The sequence below is a fragment of the Oncorhynchus keta genome, chromosome 20, assembly GCF_023373465.1.
Source record: "Oncorhynchus keta strain PuntledgeMale-10-30-2019 chromosome 20, Oket_V2, whole genome shotgun sequence".
In the NCBI taxonomy this organism is placed as follows: domain Eukaryota; kingdom Metazoa; phylum Chordata; class Actinopteri; order Salmoniformes; family Salmonidae; genus Oncorhynchus; species Oncorhynchus keta.
The window spans coordinates 47,575,583-47,597,450 of NC_068440.1; the positions used below are offsets into that span (position 1 = coordinate 47,575,583).

At 43.6% G+C, this 21,868-nt stretch overlaps 1 protein-coding gene and 1 long non-coding RNA gene across 4 annotated transcripts in view; both read right to left on the reverse strand.

Annotated features, from left to right (window-relative positions):
* Positions 1-2,303: 2,303 nt before the first annotated feature.
* Positions 2,304-5,644, reverse strand: LOC127910078 (uncharacterized). Of its 3 annotated transcripts, none has more exons than XR_008073886.1 (2): positions 5,574-5,644; positions 2,304-5,441 (listed from the first exon to the last, which is right to left on the reverse strand). It is a non-coding gene; the product is annotated as an uncharacterized LOC127910078 (long non-coding RNA). The 3 variants fall into 3 exon arrangements; XR_008073887.1 differs by having other exon boundaries at positions 2,304-5,529; XR_008073888.1 differs by lacking the exon at positions 5,574-5,644 and adding an exon at positions 5,486-5,550.
* Positions 5,645-5,699: 55 nt separating this feature from the next.
* Positions 5,700-21,868, reverse strand: part of LOC118380440 (gap junction beta-4 protein-like) — a 21,799-nt gene continuing 5,630 nt past the window's right edge. Inside the window, exons 2-3 of the mRNA XM_052473080.1 lie at positions 9,301-9,794; positions 5,700-6,186 (exon numbers count right to left, since the gene is read on the reverse strand). Coding sequence (XP_052329040.1) covers positions 5,725-6,186; positions 9,301-9,690 — 852 coding nt within the window. The 5' untranslated portion in view covers positions 9,691-9,794 and the 3' untranslated portion in view covers positions 5,700-5,724. The remainder of the gene's footprint in view (positions 6,187-9,300; positions 9,795-21,868) is intronic.

A 21,868-nucleotide genomic window follows, 5' to 3' on the forward strand; every position in this document is an offset into this window, starting at 1 on the left:
ATCGTGAGATCGCTGGCAATTCCCAGTCCTTCTACCCAGGGACTAGGGCTCCATTTGGGACGCAGGCCGTGAGTGCTGAGCAAAACATGACTGATAATGTATAAATGATGAAGCAGTAACCAGGTGAAGACCATGGTGCTTGCCTACGGAGCTGTGAGGGGAACGGCACCTCAGTACCTCCAGGCTCTGATCAGGCCCTACACCCAAACAAGGGCACTGCGTCACCTCTGGCCTGCTCGCCTCCCTACCACTGAGGAAGTACAGTTCCCGCTCAGCCCAGTCAAAACTGTTCGCTGCTCTGGCTCCCCAATGGTGGAACACACTCCCTCACGACGCCAGGACAGCGGAGTCAATCACCACCTTCCGGAGACACCTGAAACCCCACCTCTTTAAGGAATACATAGGATAGGATAAAGTAATCCTTCTCACCCCCCTAAAAGATTTAGATGCACTATTGTAAAGTGGCTGTTCCACTGGATGTCATAAGGTGAATGCACCAATTTGTAAGTCGCTCTGGATAAGAGCGTCTGCTAAATGACTTAAATGTAAAATGTAAAATGTAAATGAAACAGATATGTACATGGCAGTGATGTCACAGTAGATAGAACCTCTGAGATATGTACATGGCAGTGATGTCACAGTAGATAGAACCTCTGAGATATGTACATGGCAGTGATGTCACAGTAGATAGAACCTCTGAGATATGTACATGGCAGTGATGTCACAGTAGATAGAATCTCTGAGATATGTACATGGCAGTGATGTCACAGTAGATAGAACCTCTGAGATATGCACATGGCAGTGATGTCACAGTAGATAGAACCTCTGAGATATGCACATGGCAGTGATGTCACAGTAGATAGAACCTCTGAGATATGTACATGGCAGTGATGTCACAGTAGATAGAACCTCTGAGATATGTACATGGCAGTGATGTCACAGTAGATAGAATCTCTGAGATATGTACATGGCAGTGATGTCACAGTAGATAGAACCTCTGAGATATGTACATGGCAGTGATGTCACAGTAGATAGAATCTCTGAGATATGTACATGGCAGTGATGTCACAGTAGATAGAATTTCTGAGATATGTACATGGCAGTGATGTCACAGTAGATAGAATCTCTGAGATATGTACATGGCAGTGATGTCACAGTAGATAGAATCTCTGAGATATGTACATGGCAGTGATGTCACAGTAGATAGAACCTCTGAGATATGTACATGGCAGTGATGTCACAGTAGATAGAACCTCTGAGATATGTACATGGCAGTGATGTCACAGTAGATAGAACCTCTGAGATATGTACATGGCAGTGATGTCACAGTAGATAGAACCTCTGAGATATGTACATGGCAGTGATGTCACAGTAGATAGAACCTCTGAGATATGTACATGGCAGTGATGTCACAGTAGATAGAACCTCTGAGATATGTACATGGCAGTGATGTCACAGTAGATAGAACCTCTGAGATATGTACATGGCAGTGATGTCACAGTAGATAGAACCTCTGAGATATGTACATGGCAGTGATGTCACAGTAGATAGAACCTCTGAGATATGTACATGGCAGTGATGTCACAGTAGATAGAACCTCTGAGATATGTACATGGCAGTGATGTCACAGTAGATAGAACCTCTGAGATATGTACATGGCAGTGATGTCACAGTAGATAGAACCTCTGAGATATGTACATGGCAGTGATGTCACAGTAGATAGAACCTCCTGAGGTAATGGGCCTTGGGAAGAGTGACTGTCACGTCCTGACCTTAGTTCCTTTTTTTACGTCTCTATTTTAGGTTGGTCAGGGCGTGAGTCGGGGGGGGCATTCTATGTTTTGTTCTGTGTGTTATAGTTCTATGTGTTTGGCCTGGTATGATTCCCAATCAGAGGCAGCTGTCAATCGTTGTCTCTGATTGAGAACCATACTTGGGTAGCCTGTTTTCCCACTATGGGTTGTGGGTGTTTTCTGTGTCTGTGTTTTCACCACACAGAACTGTTTCCATTTTCATTTCGTTCCTTCACTTTGTTATTTTGTATTTTTCGTTTTCTGATGTAATAAATTTAACATGGACACTTAGCACGCCTGCATTTTGGTCCGATCCTTCCTACTCCTCATCAGACGAAGAAGTTCGTTACAGTGACACACCAGACTAGTTACCTGCAAAAAACAGCTAAGGGACAGTAGTTTAAGGCTCCAATCACAGGAGGAGGGCGATTAAAAAAAGTGAAAACAGTTCATCAAGGTGAATCGCCAAGTCACAGCACACACATGCAATCAATTAAGGGCAATCAGCAATCAATTCATAAGTCTCTCTGTATGTTTATTTTTAATTTCAAGTTTAATTAACCAGGTAGGCCAGTTGAGAACCAGTTCTCATTTACAACTGCAACCTGGCCCAAGATAAAGCAAAGCAGTACGACACAAACAACAACACAGAGTTACACATGGAGTAAAACAAACATACAGTCAATAATAAAATAGAACATCTGTATGCAGTACAAATGAAGTAAATAGGCCAATAGCGACGAAGTAATTACAATTTAGCCATTTACACTGGAGTGATACATGTGCAGATGAGGATGTGCGAGTAGAAATACTGGTGTGTTAAAGAGCAGAAAAACAAAGGAATATGGGGAAGAAGCTACAGTTGAAGTCGGAAGTTTACATGCACTTTGGTTGGCGTCATTAAAACTCGTTCTTCAACCACTCCAAACATTTCTTGTCAACAAACTATAGTTTTGGCAAGTCGGTTAGCACATCTACTTTGTGCATGACACAAGTAATTTCTCCAACAATTGTTTACAGACAGATTATTTAACTTATAATTCACTGTATCACAATTCCAGTGGGTCAGAAGTTTACATACACTAAGTTGACTGTGCCTTGGAAAATTCCAGAAAATTATGTCATGGCTTTAGAAGCTTCTGATAGGCTAATTGACATAATTTGAGTCAATTGGAGGTGTACCTGTGGATGTATTTCAAGGTCTACCTTGAAACTCAGTGCCTCTTTGCTTGACATCATGAGAAAATCAAAATAAATCAGCCGAGAACTCAGAAAAATAATTGTAGACCTCCACAAGTCTGGCTCATCCTTGGGAGCAATTTCCAAACGCCTGAAGGTACCACGTTCATCTGTACAAACAATAGTACGCAAGTATAAACACCATGGGACCACGCAGACATCATACTGCTCAGGAAGGAGACGCGTTCTGTCTCCTAGAGATGAATGTACTTCGGTGAGAGAGTGCAAATCAATCCCAGAACAACAGCAAAGGACCTTGTGAAGATGCTGGAGGAAACAGGTACAAAAGTATCTATATCCACAGTAAAACGAGTCCTATCGACATAACCTGAAAAGCCGCTAAGCAAGGAAGAATCCACTTCTCCAAAAACCACCTTTAAAAAGCCAGACTGCGGCTTGCAACTGCACATGGGGACAAAGACAAAAATAGAACTGTTTGGCCATAATGACTATCGTTATGTTTGGAGGAAAAAGGGGGAGGCTTGCAAGCCGAAGAACACCATCCCCACCGTGAAGCACAGGGGTGGCAGCCTCATGTTGTGGGGGTGCTTTGCTGCAGGAGGGACTGGTGCACTTCACAAAATAGATGACAACATGAGGAGGAAAATTAGGTGGATATATTGATGGCAACATCTCAAGACATCAGTCAGGAAGTTAAAGCTTGGTCACAAATGGGTCTTCCAAATGGACAATGACCCCAAGCATACTTCCAAAGTTGTGGAAAAATGGCTTTAAGGACAACAAAGTCAAGGTATTGGAGCGGCCATCACAAAGCCCTGACCTCAATCATATAGAACATGTGTGGGCATAACTGAAAATCATGTGCGAGCAAGGAGGCCTACAAACCTGACTCAATTACACCAGCTCTGTCAGGAGGCCTACAAACCTGACTCAATTACACCAGCTCTGTCAGGAGCCCTACAAACCTGACTCAGTTACACCAGCTCTGTCAGGAGGCCTACAAACCTGACTCAATTACACCAGCTCTGTCAGGAGGAATGGGACAAAATTCACCCAAATTATTGTGGGAAGCTTGTGGAAGGCTACCTGAAACGTTTGACCCGAGTTAAACAATTTAAAGGCAATTTATACCTGCTGGAGCGCGTGCTACGGGTGGGTGTTGCTATGGTGACCAGTGAGATATACCTGCTGGAGCGCGTGCTACGGGTGGGTGTTGCTATGGTGACCAGTGAGATATACCTGCTGGAGCGCGTGCTACGGGTGGGTGTTGCTATGGTGACCAGTGAGATATACCTGCTGGAGCGCGTGCTACGGGTGGGTGTTGCTATGGTGACCAGTGAGATATACCTGCTGGAGCGCGTGCTACGGGTGGGTGTTGCTATGGTGACCAGTGAGATATACCTGCTGGAGCGCGTGCTACGGGTGGGTGTTGCTATGGTGACCAGTGAGATATACCTGCTGGAGCGAATGCTATGGGTGGGTGTTGCTATGGTGACCAGTGAGCTGAGATAAGGCGGAGCTTTACCTAGCAAAGACTTATATATGACCTGGAGCCAGTGGGTTTGGAGACGAATTTGAAGCGAAGCGAGGGCCAGCCAACGAGAGCATACAGGTCACAGTGGTGGGTAGCAAAACAGATGGCACTGTGATAGACTGCATCCAATTTGCTGAGTAGTGTTAGAGGCTATTTTGTAATTGATGTGGCCAAAGTCATTGATTGGTAGGATAGTCAGTTTTACGAGGATATGTTTGGCTGCGTGAGTGAAGGAGGCTTTGTTGCGAAATAGGAAGCCAATTCTATATTTAATTTTTGATTGGAGATGCTTAATATGAGTCTGGAAGGAGAGTTTACAGTCTAGCCAGACACCTAGATATTAGTAGTTGTCCACATATTCTAAGTCAGAACCGTCCAGAGTAGTGATGCTAGTCAGGCGGGCGGGTGCGGGCAGTGATCGATTGAAGAGCATGCACTTCGTATTTTTTGTGTCACATTACACACATGCAATCAATTAAGGGCAATCAGAAATCAATTAATAGGTCTCTCTTTATGCAGTGTTGTGATGTCTCTCTTGTCGTGATGTGAGTTTTGTCCTATATTTGTATTTTATTTTTTATTTTTTAATCCCAGGCCCCCGTACCCGCAGGAGGCCTTTAGCCTTCTGGTAGGCCGTCATTATAAATAATAATTTGTTCTTAACTGAATTGCCTAGTTAAATAAAAGTTAAATAAAAGTGTATGTCAATCATTGGCGAAAGCATGCATAGTTCAGTGAAAATTCTGTTAAAGTCCACCCTACGACATATGCTATCTCCTGACCTTAGAGTTTATAGTCCACCCTACGACATATGCTATCTCCTGACCTTAGAGTTTATAGTCCACCCTACGACATATGCTATCTCCTGACCTTAGAGCTTATAGTCCACCCTACGACATATGCTATCTCCTGCCCTTAGACCTTATAATCCACCCTAAGACATATGCTATCTCCTGACCTTAGAGCTTATAGTCCACCCTACGAGATATGCTATCTCCTGCCCTTAGACTTTATAATCCACCCTACGACATACGCTATCTCCTGACCTTAGACCTTATAATCCACCCTACGACATATGCTATCTCCTGCCCTTAGACGGTCAAACTCTCCTCCCACTACCAATTCACTCCCCCCTCCAATTCACCCCCCCATTCACCCCCCATTCACCCCCATTCACCCCCCACACCCATTCCAGCTTCACCGCGTCATGTGATCTATTATTTCTTCTTCTCTGACGGCTCCGCCTCCGTCATGACATTCCGTCATGACATTACAGAGGTTCTGAATGGAGGCTGTGTTGGTGGGGTCCTCCCTGACAGACAACTTGGATCTCGTAGACTTGGATCTCGACCTCCGCGCCGTCGTCAACGACGTCCTCTCGTGACTCTCCACCACCTTCTTCCTGACGAGCTTCTGGATCCTCTTGTAGATGAGGTAGACCATCTCACAGATACAAATGAGGATGCAGACGGCTGAGGAGACCACCATGAAGATGGTGAAAATCTTCTTCTCGGTGGGACGGGAGATGAAGCAGTCGACGGTGTTGGGGCAGGGATCCAGGGAGCACTTGGAGAGACGAGGCATGTCATATCCCTCGTAGACGTAGTAGAGGATGTAGAGGAAGCTGCCGTCGAAGCCCGCCTTGAAGATCAGACTCGCCTACGGGGAGGATGAGAGATAAATAAAGAACCGCCATTAAAACATCTTTAAAGAGACCACACAGGAAATATGGGTGTCCAGTTGACTAGTTAAAATAGTTTCATTCAGATCAATTCATTGAGAGGAGTTAAATTCCATTCGACTCATGTTGTTATAACCAGAAGTAGAGATTCAGTAGAATTAGATATCGAGAAAAGACTATTTTTGTTATTTCACTTTTATTTAACCTGGTAGGCCAGTTGAGAACAAGTTCTCATTTGCAACTGTGACCTGGCCAAGATAAAGCAAAGCAGTGCAACACAAACAACAACACAGAGTTACACATGGAATAACATGGAATAAACAATAAACAAGTCAATGACACAGAAGGCAAAGAAAGAAGAGACCAGACAGGAAATACAGGTCAGACTCCTGTTGTAATAACCAGAAGTAGACATAGACACTATAGAAGAGACCAGATAGGAAATACAGGTCAGACTCCTGTTGTAATAACCAGAAGTAGACATAGACACTATAGAAGAGACCAGACAGGAAATACAGGTCAGACTCCTGTTGTAATAACCAGAAGTAGACATAGACACTATAGAAGAGACCAGACAGCAAATACAGGTCAGACTCCTGTTGTAATAACCAGAAGTAGACATAGACACTATAGAAGAGACCAGATAGGAAATACAGGTTACAGCAATTCTTTTTAGTTTCATTTAGTTGTATTCACAAGCATTTCGCTACACCCACAATAACATCTGCTAAATATGTGTATGTGACCAATACAATTTGATTTGATTTAGCAGGAGTTGCCATTTGACTCCTAAAATACTGTAGGCAGTGAAACGCCCTTTTTATTCTCAGTGTTAAAGTAGCCTGTCATTTTGATAGTTTGTGCTGCATTAAAATAGGTTGTGGTCAAGTCTCCATGTAGAATGACATGTTAGCCTGTGTGTTGTCTGGTGTTGTCTGGTGTTGTGTACAGTATGTTAGTGTTGTCTGGTGTTGTGTACAGTATGTTAGTGTTGTCTGGTTTTGTGTACAGTATGTTAGTGTTGTCTGGTTTTGTGTACAGTATGTTAGTGTTGTCTGGTGTTGTGTACAGTATGTTAGTGTTGTCTGGTGTTGTCTGGTGGTGTTGTGTACAGTATGTTAGTGTTGTCTGGTGTTCTGTACAGTATGTTAGTGTTGTCTGGTTTTGTGTACAGTATGTTAGTGTTGTCTGGTGTTGTGTACAGTATGTTAGTGTTGTCTGGTGTTGTGTACAGTATGTTAGTGTTGTCTGGTGTTGTGTACAGTATGTTAGTGTTGTCTGGTGTTGTGTACAGTATGTTAGTGTTGTCTGGTGTTCTGTACAGTATGTTAGTGTTGTCTGGTGTTGTGTACAGTATGTTAGTGTTGTCTGGTTTTGTGTACAGTATGTTAGTGTTGTCTGGTGTTGTGTACAGTATGTTAGTGTTGTCTGGTGTTGTGTACAGTATGTTAGTGTTGTCTGGTGTTGTGTACAGTATGTTAGTGTTGTCTGGTGTTCTGTACAGTATGTTAGTGTTGTCTGGTGTTGTGTACAGTATGCTAGTGTTGTCTGGTGTTGTGGTGTTCTGTACAGTATGTTAGTGTTGTCTGGTGTTGTGTACAGTATGTTAGTGTTGTCTGGTGTTGTGTACAGTATGTTAGTGTTGTCTGGTGTTGTGTACAGTATGTTAGTGTTGTCTGGTGGTGTTCTGTACAGTATGTTAGTGTTGTCTGGTGTTCTGTACAGTATGTTAGTGTTGTCTGGTGTTGTGTACAGTATGTTAGTGTTGTCTGGTGTTGTGGACAGTATGTTAGTGTTGTCTGGTGGTGTTGTGTACAGTATGTTAGTGTTGTCTGGTGTTGTGTACAGTATGTTAGTGTTGTCTGGTGTTGTGTACAGTATGTTAGTGTTGTCTGGTGGTGTTCTGTACAGTATGTTAGTGTTGTCTGGTGTTCTGTACAGTATGTTAGTGTTGTCTGGTGTTGTGTACAGTATGTTAGTGTTGTCTGGTGTTGTGTACAGTATGTTAGTGTTGTCTGGTGGTGTTGTGTACAGTATGTTAGTGTTGTCTGGTGTTGTGTACAGTATGTTAGTGTTGTCTGGTGTTGTGGTTTTGTGTACAGTATGTTAGTGTTGTCTGGTGTTGTGTACAGTATGTTAGTGTTGTCTGGTTTTGTGTACAGTATGTTAGTTTTGTCTGGTGTTGTGTACAGTATGTTAGTGTTGTCTGGTGTTGTGTACAGTATGTTAGTTTTGTCTGGTGTTCTGTACAGTATGTTAGTGTTGTCTGGTGTTGTGGTGTTGTGTACAGTATGTTAGTGTTGTCTGGTGTTGTGTACAGTATGTTAGTGTTGTCTGGTTTTGTGTACAGTATGTTAGTGTTGTCTGGTGTTGTGTACAGTATGTTAGTGTTGTCTGGTGTTGTGTACAGTATGTTAGTGTTGTCTGGTTTTGTGTACAGTATGTTAGTGTTGTCTGGTGTTGTGTACAGTATGTTAGTGTTGTCTGGTGTTGTGTACAGTATGTTAGTGTTGTCTGGTTTTGTGTACAGTATGTTAGTGTTGTCTGGTGTTGTGTACAGTATGTTAGTGTTGTCTGGTTTTGTGTACAGTATGTTAGTGTTGTCTGGTGTTCTGTACAGTATGTTAGTGTTGTCTGGTGGTGTTGTGTACAGTATGTTAGTGTTGTCTGGTGTTGTGTACAGTATGTTAGTGTTGTCTGGTGTTCTGTACAGTATGTTAGTGTTGTCTGGTGTTGTGTACAGTATGTTAGTGTTGTCTGGTGTTGTGTACAGTATGTTAGTGTTGTCTGGTGGTGTTGTGTACAGTATGTTAGTGTTGTCTGGTGTTGTGTACAGTATGTTAGTGTTGTCTGGTGTTCTGTACAGTATGTTAGTGTTGTCTGGTGTTGTGTACAGTATGTTAGTGTTGTCTGGTGTTGTGTACAGTATGTTAGTGTTGTCTGGTGTTGTGTACAGTATGTTAGTGTTGTCTGGTGTTGTGTACAGTATGTTAGTGTTGTCTGGTGTTGTGTACAGTATGTTAGTGTTGTCTGGTGGTGTGTACAGTATGTTAGTGTTGTCTGGTGTTGTGTACAGTATGCTAGTATCTCACCAGATAGGTCCACCACAGGCCTCCTCTCTTCTTCCCTGGATTAGCGTACAAATGCGACCCTTCATGCATTGCGGAGTACTTGGAATCCTTCTCCTCACGCAACGTGACGTGCGCCACAACCATCAGAGATGGACAGGTGACGAAGATGAGCTGCAGGGCCCACAGGCGGATGTGTGAGATGGGGAAGATGTGGTCGTAACAGACGTTGACGCAGCCTGGCTGGGCCGTGTTACAGACAAAGTCCTTACTCTCGTCTCCCCAGACGCGCTGAGCCGCCACCACAAACACCAAGAAGCGGAACACGAAGACCATGGAGAGCCAGACACGTCCGAACACCGTGGAGTATTTATTCACCCCGCTGAGGAGGGACTGCAGCCCACCCCAGTTCATCTTGGAGGAGGAGGAGGAGGAGGAGGAGGAGGAGGAGGAGGAGGAGGAGGAGGAGGAGGAGGAAGAGGTGGAGGGATGGGGTAGGGGGGGTCGAAAACCAGTCACTGAAAATGAGAAGAAAGAATGGACAGGGTTTCATGGTTTATTATTGTCATGCTGCAAGGTCTCTTCTTCTTTATATCTCACAGAAATAACAGTAAATACTCAACGGACTAGAGTGTGTGATGCTGTACAAGACTCTCACTTAACACTGTCTCTGATGTCATCATTAGGCGCACACAGCACAGCCCACCGAACAGCATGGGAGCATCATTTACCCACAACCCATCCTCCCCCCAGCTGATCACTATTCCTTCTGATTTAGTTTTTAATTATCCCCTTATTTGACCCTCATGACAACCAGAAGAAAACTTATTATATTTAACATAAATTCATAGTTTCATCTGTCCACAGAATATTTGCCAGAAGAGCTGTGGAACATCCAGGTGCACTTTTGCGAACTTCAGACGTGGAGCAATGTTTTTTTTTTGGACAGCGGTAGCTTCTTCCGTGGTGTCCTCCCAGGTTTCCCTCAAATCAGGGACTGATTTAGGCCTGGGACATCAATTAATGATCAGGTAGAACAGAAAATCAGCAGTACTCCAGACCTCATAGGGTCAGAGTTGAGTACTCGTGCCCTATGTAGTGCTCTACTTTTCACAGGTCCAATATGTAGGATAGAGCACCATTTGGGACTCATTACACATCAGCACAGTTTAAAAACTTTTTAACTAGGCAACATATTCTTATTTTCAATGACGGCCTACCCCAGCCAAACCCTCCCCTAACCCGGACAACGCTGGGCCAATTGTGAGTCCCCCTATAGGATTCCCGATCACGGCCAGTTGTGATACAGCCCAGGATCAAACCTAGGTCTGTAGTGACTCGTCTAGCACGGAGATGCAGTGCCTTAGACCGCTGCGCCACTCGTGTGTGAGTCATCCTCTGGACGCACCCTACTCTGTTAGACGGATGTGTGGTGTGGTGTGGTGTGGTGTGGTGTGTGTGTGTGTGTGTGTGTGTGTGTGTGTGTGTGTGTGTGTGTGTGTGTGTGTGTGTGTGTGTGTGTGTGTGTGTGTGTGTGTGTGTGTGTGTGTGTGTGTGTGTGTGTGTGTGTGTGTGTGTGTGTGTGTGTGTGTGTGTGTGTGTGGCTGCTCTCTGTTCATCAAGGGCGGTTAGTGAGGTCGGGGGTCATTTGATTGAGGAATACAAAGATGGAGCCAAATGGGACCAAGGGAACTGGAACTGAGCCACACACATAACCATATACCAAGGGAACTGGAACTGAGCCACACACATAACCATATACCAAGGGAACCTGACTGGAACTGAGCCACACACATAACCATATACCAAGGGAACCTGACTGGAACTGAGCCACACACATAACCATATACCAAGGGAACCTGACTGGAACTGAGCCACACACATAACCATATACCAAGGGAACCTGACTGGAACTGAGCCACACACATAACCATATACCAAGGGAACCTGACTGGAACTGAGCCACACACATAACCATATACCAAGGGACTGGAACTGAGCCACACACATAACCATATACCAAGGGAACTGGAACTGAGCCACACACATAACCATATACCAAGGGAACCTGACTGGAACTGAGCCACACACATAACCATATACCAAGGGACTGGAACTGAGCCACACACATAACCATATACCAAGGGACTGGAACTGAGCCACACACATAACCATATACCAAGGGAACTGGAACTGAGCCACACACATAACCATATACCAAGGGAACTGGAACTGAGCCACACACATAACCATATACCAAGGGACTGGAACTGAGCCACACACATAACCATATACCAAGGGAACTGGAACTGAGCCACACACATAACCATATACCAAGGGAACCTGACTGGAACTGAGCCACACACATAACCATATACCAAGGGAACCTGACTGGAACTGAGCCACACACATAACCATATACCAAGGGAACCTGACTGGAACTGAGCCACACACATAACCATATACCAAGGGAACCTGACTGGAACTGAGCCACACACATAACCATATACCAAGGGAACCTGACTGGAACTGAGCCACACACATAACCATATACCAAGGGACTGGAACTGAGCCACACACATAACCATATACCAAGGGAACTGGAACTGAGCCACACACATAACCATATACCAAGGGAACCTGACTGGAACTGAGCCACACACATAACCATATACCAAGGGAACCTGACTGGAACTGAGCCACACACATAACCATATACCAAGGGACTGGAACTGAGCCACACACATAACCATATACCAAGGGAACTGGAACTGAGCCACACACATAACCATATACCAAGGGAACTGGAACTGAGCCACACACATAACCATATACCAAGGGACTGGAACTGAGCCACACACATAACCATATACCAAGGGAACTGGAACTGAGCCACACACATAACCATATACCAAGGGACTGGAACTGAGCCACACACATAACCATATACCAAGGGAACTGGAACTGAGCCACACACATAACCATATACCAAGGGAACCTGACTGGAACTGAGCCACACACATAACCATATACCAAGGGAACCTGACTGGAACTGAGCCACACACATAACCATATACCAAGGGAACCTGACTGGAACTGAGCCACACACATAACCATATACCAAGGGACTGGAACTGAGCCACACACATAACCATATACCAAGGGAACCTGACTGGAACTGAGCCACACACATAACCATATACCAAGGGAACCTGACTGGAACTGAGCCACACACATAACCATATACCAAGGGACTGGAACTGAGCCACACACATAACCATATACCAAGGGAACTGAGCCACACACATAACCATATACCAAGGGAACTGGAACAGCCACACACATAACCATATACCAAGGGAACTGGAACTGAGCCACACACATAACCATATACCAAGGGACTGGAACTGAGCCACACACATAACCATATACCAAGGGAACTGGAACTGAGCCACACACATAACCATATACCAAGGGACTGGAACTGAGCACACACATAACCATATACCAAGGGACTGGAACTGAGCCACACACATAACCATATACCAAGGGAACCTGACTGGAACTGAGCCACACACATAACCATATACCAAGGGAACCTGACTGGAACTGAGCCACACACATAACCATATACCAAGGGAACCTGACTGGAACTGAGCCACACACATAACCATATACCAAGGGACTGGAACTGAGCCCACACATAACCATATACCAAGGGACTGGAACTGAGCCACACACATAACCATATACCAAGGGAACTGGAACTGAGCCACACACATAACCATATACCAAGGGACTGGAACTGAGCCACACACATAACCATATACCAAGGGAACTGGAACTGAGCCACACACATAACCATATACCAAGGGAACCTGACTGGAACTGAGCCACACACATAACCATATACCAAGGGAACCTGACTGGAACTGAGCCACACACATAACCATATACCAAGGGAACCTGACTGGAACTGAGCCACACACATAACCATATACCAAGGGAACCTGACTGGAACTGAGCCACACACATAACCATATACCAAGGGAACTGGAACTGAGCCACACACATAACCATATACCAAGGGAACTGGAACTGAGCCACACACATAACCATATACCAAGGGAACCTGACTGGAACTGAGCCACACACATAACCATATACCAAGGGAACTGGAACTGAGCCACACACATAACCATATACCAAGGGACTGGAACTGAGCCACACACATAACCATATACCAAGGGAACTGGAACTGAGCCACACACATAACCATATACCAAGGGACTGGAACTGAGCCACACACATAACCATATACCAAGGGAACTGGAACTGAGCCACACACATAACCATATACCAAGGGAACCTGACTGGAACTGAGCCACACACATAACCATATACCAAGGGAACCTGACTGGAACTGAGCCACACACATAACCATATACCAAGGGAACCTGACTGGAACTGAGCCACACACATAACCATATACCAAGGGAACCTGACTGGAACTGAGCCACACACATAACCATATACCAAGGGAACTGGAACTGAGCCACACACATAACCATATACCAAGGGAACTGGAACTGAGCCACACACATAACCATATACCAAGGGAACCTGACTGGAACTGAGCCACACACATAACCATATACCAAGGGAACTGGAACTGAGCCACACACATAACCATATACCAAGGGACTGGAACTGAGCCACACACATAACCATATACCAAGGGAACTGGAACTGAGCCACACACATAACCATATACCAAGGGAACTGGAACTGAGCCACACACATAACCATATACCAAGGGAACCTGACTGGAACTGAGCCACACACATAACCATATACCAAGGGAACCTGACTGGAACTGAGCCACACACATAACCATATACCAAGGGAACCTGACTGGAACTGAGCCACACACATAACCATATACCAAGGGAACCTGACTGGGACTGAGACACACACATAACCATATACCAAGGGAACCTGACTGGAACTGAGCCACACACATAACCATATACCAAGGGAACCTGACTGGAACTGAGCCACACACATAACCATATACCAAGGGAACCTGACTGGAACTGAGCCACACACATAACCATATACCAAGGGAACCTGACTGGAACTGAGCCACACACATAACCATATACCAAGGGACTGGAACTGAGCCACACACATAACCATATACCAAGGGAACTGGAACTGAGCCACACACATAACCATATACCAAGGGAACTGGAACTGAGCCACACACATAACCATATACCAAGGGAACTGGAACTGAGCCACACACATAACCATATACCAAGGGACTGGAACTGAGCCACACACATAACCATATACCAAGGGAACTGGAACTGAGCCACACACATAACCATATACCAAGGGAACCTGACTGGAACTGAGCCACACACATAACCATATACCAAGGGAACCTGACTGGAACTGAGCCACACACATAACCATATACCATGGGAACCTGACTGGGACTGACTGAGACAGAGAGGGAGGGGAAGGAAGTCTAACTGTGCCAAAATAACAACAACCTGTAGATTCAATTGTCTGAAAGAGCAAAAAGGGCAAGTAGAGAGAAACTGTTACACAGTTTGTCAGAGGAGTGTGTGTTTGTGTGTGCAAATGTGCTTGCTTGTGAGTGTTTGTGTGTGGGTGTGCCCTTCTACTTAAAAGTGAAAATGCAATGCTGCTTTCAGTCTGAGTATGAAAGCCATCCTGTGTGTGTCCCTGTATTTTTCTTGGACAACTAGTTTCCACACAGGATGGCTTTCATACTCAGACTGAAAGCAGCATTGCATTTTCACTTTTAAATTCTCTAGGGTGGGGAACAGCATTGGGAATTTTGGATGAAAAGCGTGCCCAAATTAAACTGCCTGCTACTCAGCCAAAAAAGCTAGAATATGCATGTAATTAGTGGATTTGGATAGTAAACACTCTGAAGTTTCTATATGGCAGGCAGAAACCTGAGAAGCAATCCAACCAGGAGGGGGAAATCTGAGGTTTGTAGTTTTTCAACTCTTGGCCTATCAAACACACAGTGTCTATGGGGTCATATTGCACTTCCTAAGGCTTCCACTAGATGTCAACAGTCTTTAGAACCTTGTTTGCTGCTTCTGCTGTAAAGTGGGGGAGAATGAGGGGGGAATGAGTCAGAGGTCTTCCAGAGAGCCACAAGCTCAGTCTCGCTTGTTCACGTGAGAGTGAGCTCTGTTCCATTGCTTTTCTACAGACAAAGGAATTCTCTGGTTGGAACATTATTGAAGATTTATGTTAAAAACATCCTAAAGATTGATTCTATACATCGTTTGACATGTTTCTACAGACTGAAACATAACTTTTCTTCTGCACCTAGTGATCGCGCCTCATGAATTTTGATTAATGGGATAAACGCGCTAACAAAAATAAGGTATTTGGACATAAATGATGGACATTATTGAACAAAACAATAATTTATTGTGCAACTGGGATTCCTGGGAGTGCATTCTGATGAAGATCATCAAAGGTAAGTGAATAGTTAAAATGCTATTTCTGACTTCTGTTGACTCCACAACATGGTGGATATCTGTTTGGGTTGTTTTGGTCTCTGAGCGCCGTACTCAGACTTTTGCATGGTGCGCTTTTTCTGTAAAGTTGTTTGGAAATCTTATACAGCGGTTGCAGTGGATCTAAAATTCCATGCATAACAGGTGTATCTTTTAGCAATAATTATTATGAGTATTTCTGTAAATTGATGTGGCTCTCTGCAAAATCACTGGATGTTTTGGAACATAACGCGTCAATGTAAACTCAGATTGTTTTATATAAATATGAACTTTACCGAACAAAACATACATGTATTGTGTAACATGAGTGTCATCTGATGAAGATCATCAAAGGTTAGTGATTAATTTTATCTATATTTTCTGCTTTTTTTGTGACTCCTGTCTTTGGCTGGAAAAATGGCTGTTATTCTGTGACTAGGTACTGACCGAACATAATAGTTTCGTCGTAAAGCCTTTTTGAAACTGGACACTGTGGCTGGATTTACAACAAGTGTATCTTTAAAGTGGTGTAAAATACATGTATGTTTGAGGAATTGTAATTATGAGATTTATGTATTTTGAATTTGGCTGCAGTTTCATTGGCTGTTGGCGAGGTGGGACGCTACAGTCCCACACACCCCAGAGAGGTTTTAAGTAGAAGGGCACACACACACACACACTCACAAACACTCACTTTAATTTGACATCGATACTAACATAGCAGGTTATCATACACCTAGGTGTGCATGCACACAAATCTATTTCCTGCAGTCTGGAAGCTTGACGGATCTCTATTGAATGATGCATCCCGATTGGCCAGGGCCCATTTGGGAAGCAGTCAAAACTTTTACGTAACGATCTCATTCTTGTCAATCACCTGACAAGAAACACGTTGTGTCATCTAACATGTAGTCCCACCACCGCCGTCATCCCCCTCTTCAAAAGGGGTGACACTCTAGACCCAAACTGTTACAGACTCCTATCAATCCTGCCCTGCCTTTCTAAAGTCTTAGAATGCCAAGTTAACAAACAGAAAAACATCCTGTGGCGTTCTGAAATAGCATCTGCACCCTCTCTTCTAAAATTATCCCACCGCAATTGTTGCAACCCCTATTACTAGCCTGTTCAACCTCTCTTTTGTGTCGTTTGAAATACCCAAAGATTGGAAAGCTGCCGCGGTCATCCACCTCTTCAAAGGGGGTGACACTCTAGACCCAAACTGTTATAGACCTATATCTATCCTACCCTGCCTTTCTAAAGTCTTTGAAAGCCAAGTTAATAAACAGATCACCGACCATTTCAAATCCCACTGTGCTTTCTCCGCTATGCAATCTGGTTTCCGAGCTGGTCAAGGGTGCACCTCAGCCACGCTCAAGGTCCTAACCGATATCATAGCTACCATCGAGAAAAGACAGTACTGTGCAGCCATCTTCATCGACCTGGCCAAGTCTTTCGACTCTGTCAATTACCGCATTCTTATCGGCAGACTCAATAGCCTTGGTTTCTCAAATGAGTGCCTCGCCTGGTCACCAACGACTTCTCAGACAGAGTTCAGTGTGTCAAATCGGCCTGATGTCCGAATTCTGGCAGTCTCTATGGGGTGCTACAGGGTTCAATTCTCGGACCGCACCTTTTCTCTGTATATATCAATGATGTTGCTCTAGCTACTGGTGATTCTCTGATCCACCACTACGCAGACGCCACCATTGTGTATACATCTGGCCCTTCCTTGGACACTGTGTTAAAACTTCTTATGACTGGGGGGCACTATTTCAGTATTGAGTAGCTTGGATGAATAAGGTTCCCAAAGTAAACGGCCTGCTCCTCAGTCTCATTTGCTAATATATGCATGTTATTATTAGTATTGTATAGAAAACACTCTGAAGTTTCTAAAACTGTTTGAATGATGTCTGTGAGTATAACAGAACTCAAATGGCAGGCAAAAACCTGAGGAGAAGTAAAAACAGGAAGTGAGAAATCTGAGGCTGGTATGTACTCAACACAGTTCCCATTGAAATCCGCTTAAGATATTAACTCCCTAATCTTACCTCATTTGCACACACTGTATATATTTTTTTCTATTGTGTTATTGACTGTATGGTTTGTTTATTCCATGTGTAATTCTGTGTTGTTTTTGTCGCACTACTTTGCTTTATCTTGGTAAGGTCGCAGTTGTAAATGAGAACTTGTTGTCAACTGGCCTACCTGGTTAAATAAAGGTGAAATAAAATAATATGTATATATACAGTTGAAGTCGGAGGTTTACCTTAGCCAAATACATTTAAACTCAGTTTTTCACAATTCCTGACATTTAATCCTAGTAAAATTCCCTGTCTTAGGTCAGATAGGATCACAACTTTATTTTAAGAATGTGAAATGTCAGAATAATAGTAGAGAGAATTATTTATTTCAGCTTTTATTTCTTTCATCACATTCCCAGTGGGTCAGGAGTTCACATCCACTCAGTTAGTATTTGATAGCATGGGACTTGGGTCAAACATTTTGGGTAGCCTTCCACAAGCTTCCTACAATAAGTTGGGTGAATTTTGGTCCATTCCTCCTGACAGAGCTCGTGTAACTGAATCAGGTTTGTAGGCCTCCTTGCTCGCAATACGCTTTTTCAGTTCTGCCAGCACATTTTCTATAAGATTGAGGACAGGGCTTTGTGATGGCCGCTCCAATACCTTGACTTTGTTGTCCTTAAGCCATTTTTCCACAACTTTGGAAGTATGTTGGGGTCATTGTTCATTTGGAAGACCCATTTGCGTCCAAGCTTTAACTTTCTGACTGATGTCTTGATATGTTGCTTCAATATATCCACATCATTTTCTCCCCTCATGATGCCATCTATTTTGTGAAGTGCACCAGTCCCTCCTGAGCAAAGCACCCCACAACATGATGCTGCCACTCCCGTGATTCACGGTTGGGATGGTGTTCTTTGGCTTGCAAGCCTCCCCTTTTTTCCTCCAAACATAATGACTAAACAGTTATATTTTTGTTTCATCAGACCAGAGGACATTTCTCCAAAAAGTACAATCTTTTGTGCAGTAGTCTGGCTTTTTTATGGCGGTTTTGGAGCAGTGGTCCTTGCTGAGCGGCCTTTCAGGTTATGTAAAAATAGGATTAGTTTTACTGTGGATATAGATACTTTTGCACCTGTTTCCTCCAGCATCTTCACAAGGTCCTTTGCTGTTGTTCTGGGATTGATTCGCACTTTTCGCACCAAAGTACATTCATCTCTAGGAGACAGAACACGTCTCCTTCCTGAGTGGTATGATGGCTGCGTGGTCCCAAGTTGTTTATACTTGTGTACTATTGTTTGTAGAGACACACGTGGTACCTTGAGGCATTTGGAAATTGCTCCCAAGGATGAACCAGACTTGTGGAGGTCTACAATTCTTCTTGGCTGATTTCTTTTGATTTTCCCATGATGTCAAGAAAAGAGGCACTGAGTTTGAAGGTAGGCCTTGAGATACATCCACAGGTACACCTCCAACTGACTAAAATTATGTCAATTGGCCTATCAGATGCTTCTAAAGCCATGACATCATTTTCTGGTATTTTCCAAGCTGTTTAAAGGCATATTCAACTTAGTGTATGTAAACTTCTGACCCACTTGAATTGTGATACAGTGAATTATAAGTGAAATAATCTGTTTGTAAACAATTGTTGGAAAAATTACTTGTGTCATGCACAAAGTAGCTGTCCTAACCGACTTGCCAAAAACTATAGTTTGTTAACAAGAACATTTGTGGAGTGGTTGAAAAACTAGTTTTAATGACTCCAACCTAAGTGTATGTAAACTTCCGACTTCAACTGTATACACACAGTATGTACTCTGTCTATTCACACTAGGTAAGACCTGGGCGGACCACTATGTTGGTTAGCCAAGTGGCCAGGTGACCAGTGGGCGCACCCCCTGTATGTTGGTTAGCCAAGTGGCCAGGTTACCAGTGGGTGCACCCCCTGTATGTTGGTTAGCCAAGTGGCCAGGTGACCAGTGGGTGCACCCCCTGTATGTTGGTTAGCCAAGTGGCCAGGTGACCAGTGGGTACACCCCCTGTATGTTGGTTAGCCAAGTGGAGTGGTTGAAAAACTAGTTTAAATGACTCCAACCTAAGTGTATGTTATCTTCCGACTTCAACTGCATATATATAATTCATTACAGTTATGCACAAACATCTAGTACCATTGTGTAATGCTGAATGCTGATTGGTTAAAACTGCATTCAAGCCGGTGTCTTTTCCACAAGTTACCACCGGCTTGTGGAATAGACACCGGAATAGACATCTGACTGCTCAATCCACTGTCTCATCAGCCCAGCCAGGCAATTTATCAATCCACTGTCTCATCAGCCCAGCCAGGCAATTTATCAATCCACTGTCTCATCAGCCCAGCCAGGAAATGTTTCAATCCACTGTCTCATCAGCCCAGCCAGGCAATTTATCAATCCACTGTCTCATCAGCCCAGCCTGGCAATTTATAAACACCACTATAAAAAGCATCTAGACATTATCTCACATTTCTTTTAGACTAACATTTCGTTTTTGGAGATTTGTGTAAACCTTGCTGTCTGTCTCTCTGACATTTTGCAAATTCGTTCTCCAACTGTCCCAATAGTAATGATTGAGTCGAGACGAGGCAGACAGGCAGGCATCTTTTCTCAGCCAGTCGAAATCATGAATCAGCAGGCATCGTTTTTATGGACATATACTAAGAAATGTCAATTGAAAAATGGTAAAATGAAACGAATTGTTAGCTAGCTGGCAGTCTTTCCAGCTTCAGTTTGAAGTGATTGTGTTACTGTAGCTGTGTTGTTGGCTAGCTGAACAACAGTGTCCTGACGAGAGAGCACATTTTCTACGCCGGGTGAAATCACACCTCATTAGCTCATTATTATAGATGTATTCAAATGAAAATCACTAGAAAACAGCTTAAACAAATGTGTCACATTCTGACCTTTATTTCCTTTCGTTTTGTATTTATTTAGTATGGTCAGGGGCGTGAGTTGGGGTGGGCAGTCTATGTTTGTTTTTCTATGATTTGGGGGATTTGTATGTTTCGGCCTGGTATGGTTCTCAATCAGAGACAGGTGTCATTAGTTGTCTCTGATTGAGAATCATACTTAGGTAGCCTGGGTGCACTGTTTGTTTGTGGGTGATTGTCTGTGCTAGTTGCTTGTGTCAGAACAGGTCTCATTTCTAGCTTCACAGTCGTTTATTGTTTTTGTATTCAGTGTTCAGTACTTTCTTTAATTAAATATTCATCATGAACACAGCCGCATTTTGGTCCTCCGATCCTTCTCGCCTCTCCTCTTCAGATGAAGTGGAGGACGACCGTGACAAAATGCAAATGGTTCTACTTTGTTGTTATTCTGGTTGCACTTTTTGACGTGACAGTAAGTTAGCCATAGTTGGCTAGCTCGCAAGCAAGGGATTAAAACATTGTCAGCCAGTATGCCAATGGAACATTTAGAACGAACGACTGGGTTGTGTCCATAGATACAGAACAAAAATGCTGCATCTCTAGCAACCGAACCAATATAATGAACCAACCTAAGATTTGTTTTCGGAACTTGTGGAAGGATGAAATTGTATGAATAAATTCATAATTTTAAGGAAAATGTGTCAATCGTTATTGGTAACCCGTTCTATAAAAGTGATATTGCCCTCGCAGCAGACACATTGCCAATATATCCTCCAGACATCGTCTTCACAAGCATTGTAACTTAACTATATAATTCAATGCAGTTACACTTGCTTTTTAAACTCAACAGGTTGTGTAGACAATGTTACAGTACTCCCCCTTAGCTGTGACTCTCAAATGGTTAATTAGACTGAATGTAGTGGAGAATGTTAGCTGTGACTCTCAAATGGTTAATTAAACTGAAGCTAGTGGAGAATGTTAGCTTTGACTCTCAAATGGTTAATTAAACTGAAGCTAGTGGAGAATGTTAGCTGTGACTCTCAAATGGTTAATCAGACTGTCTCTAGTGGGAGAATGACAGCTATGATTCACAAAGGGTTAATCAGACTGTCTCT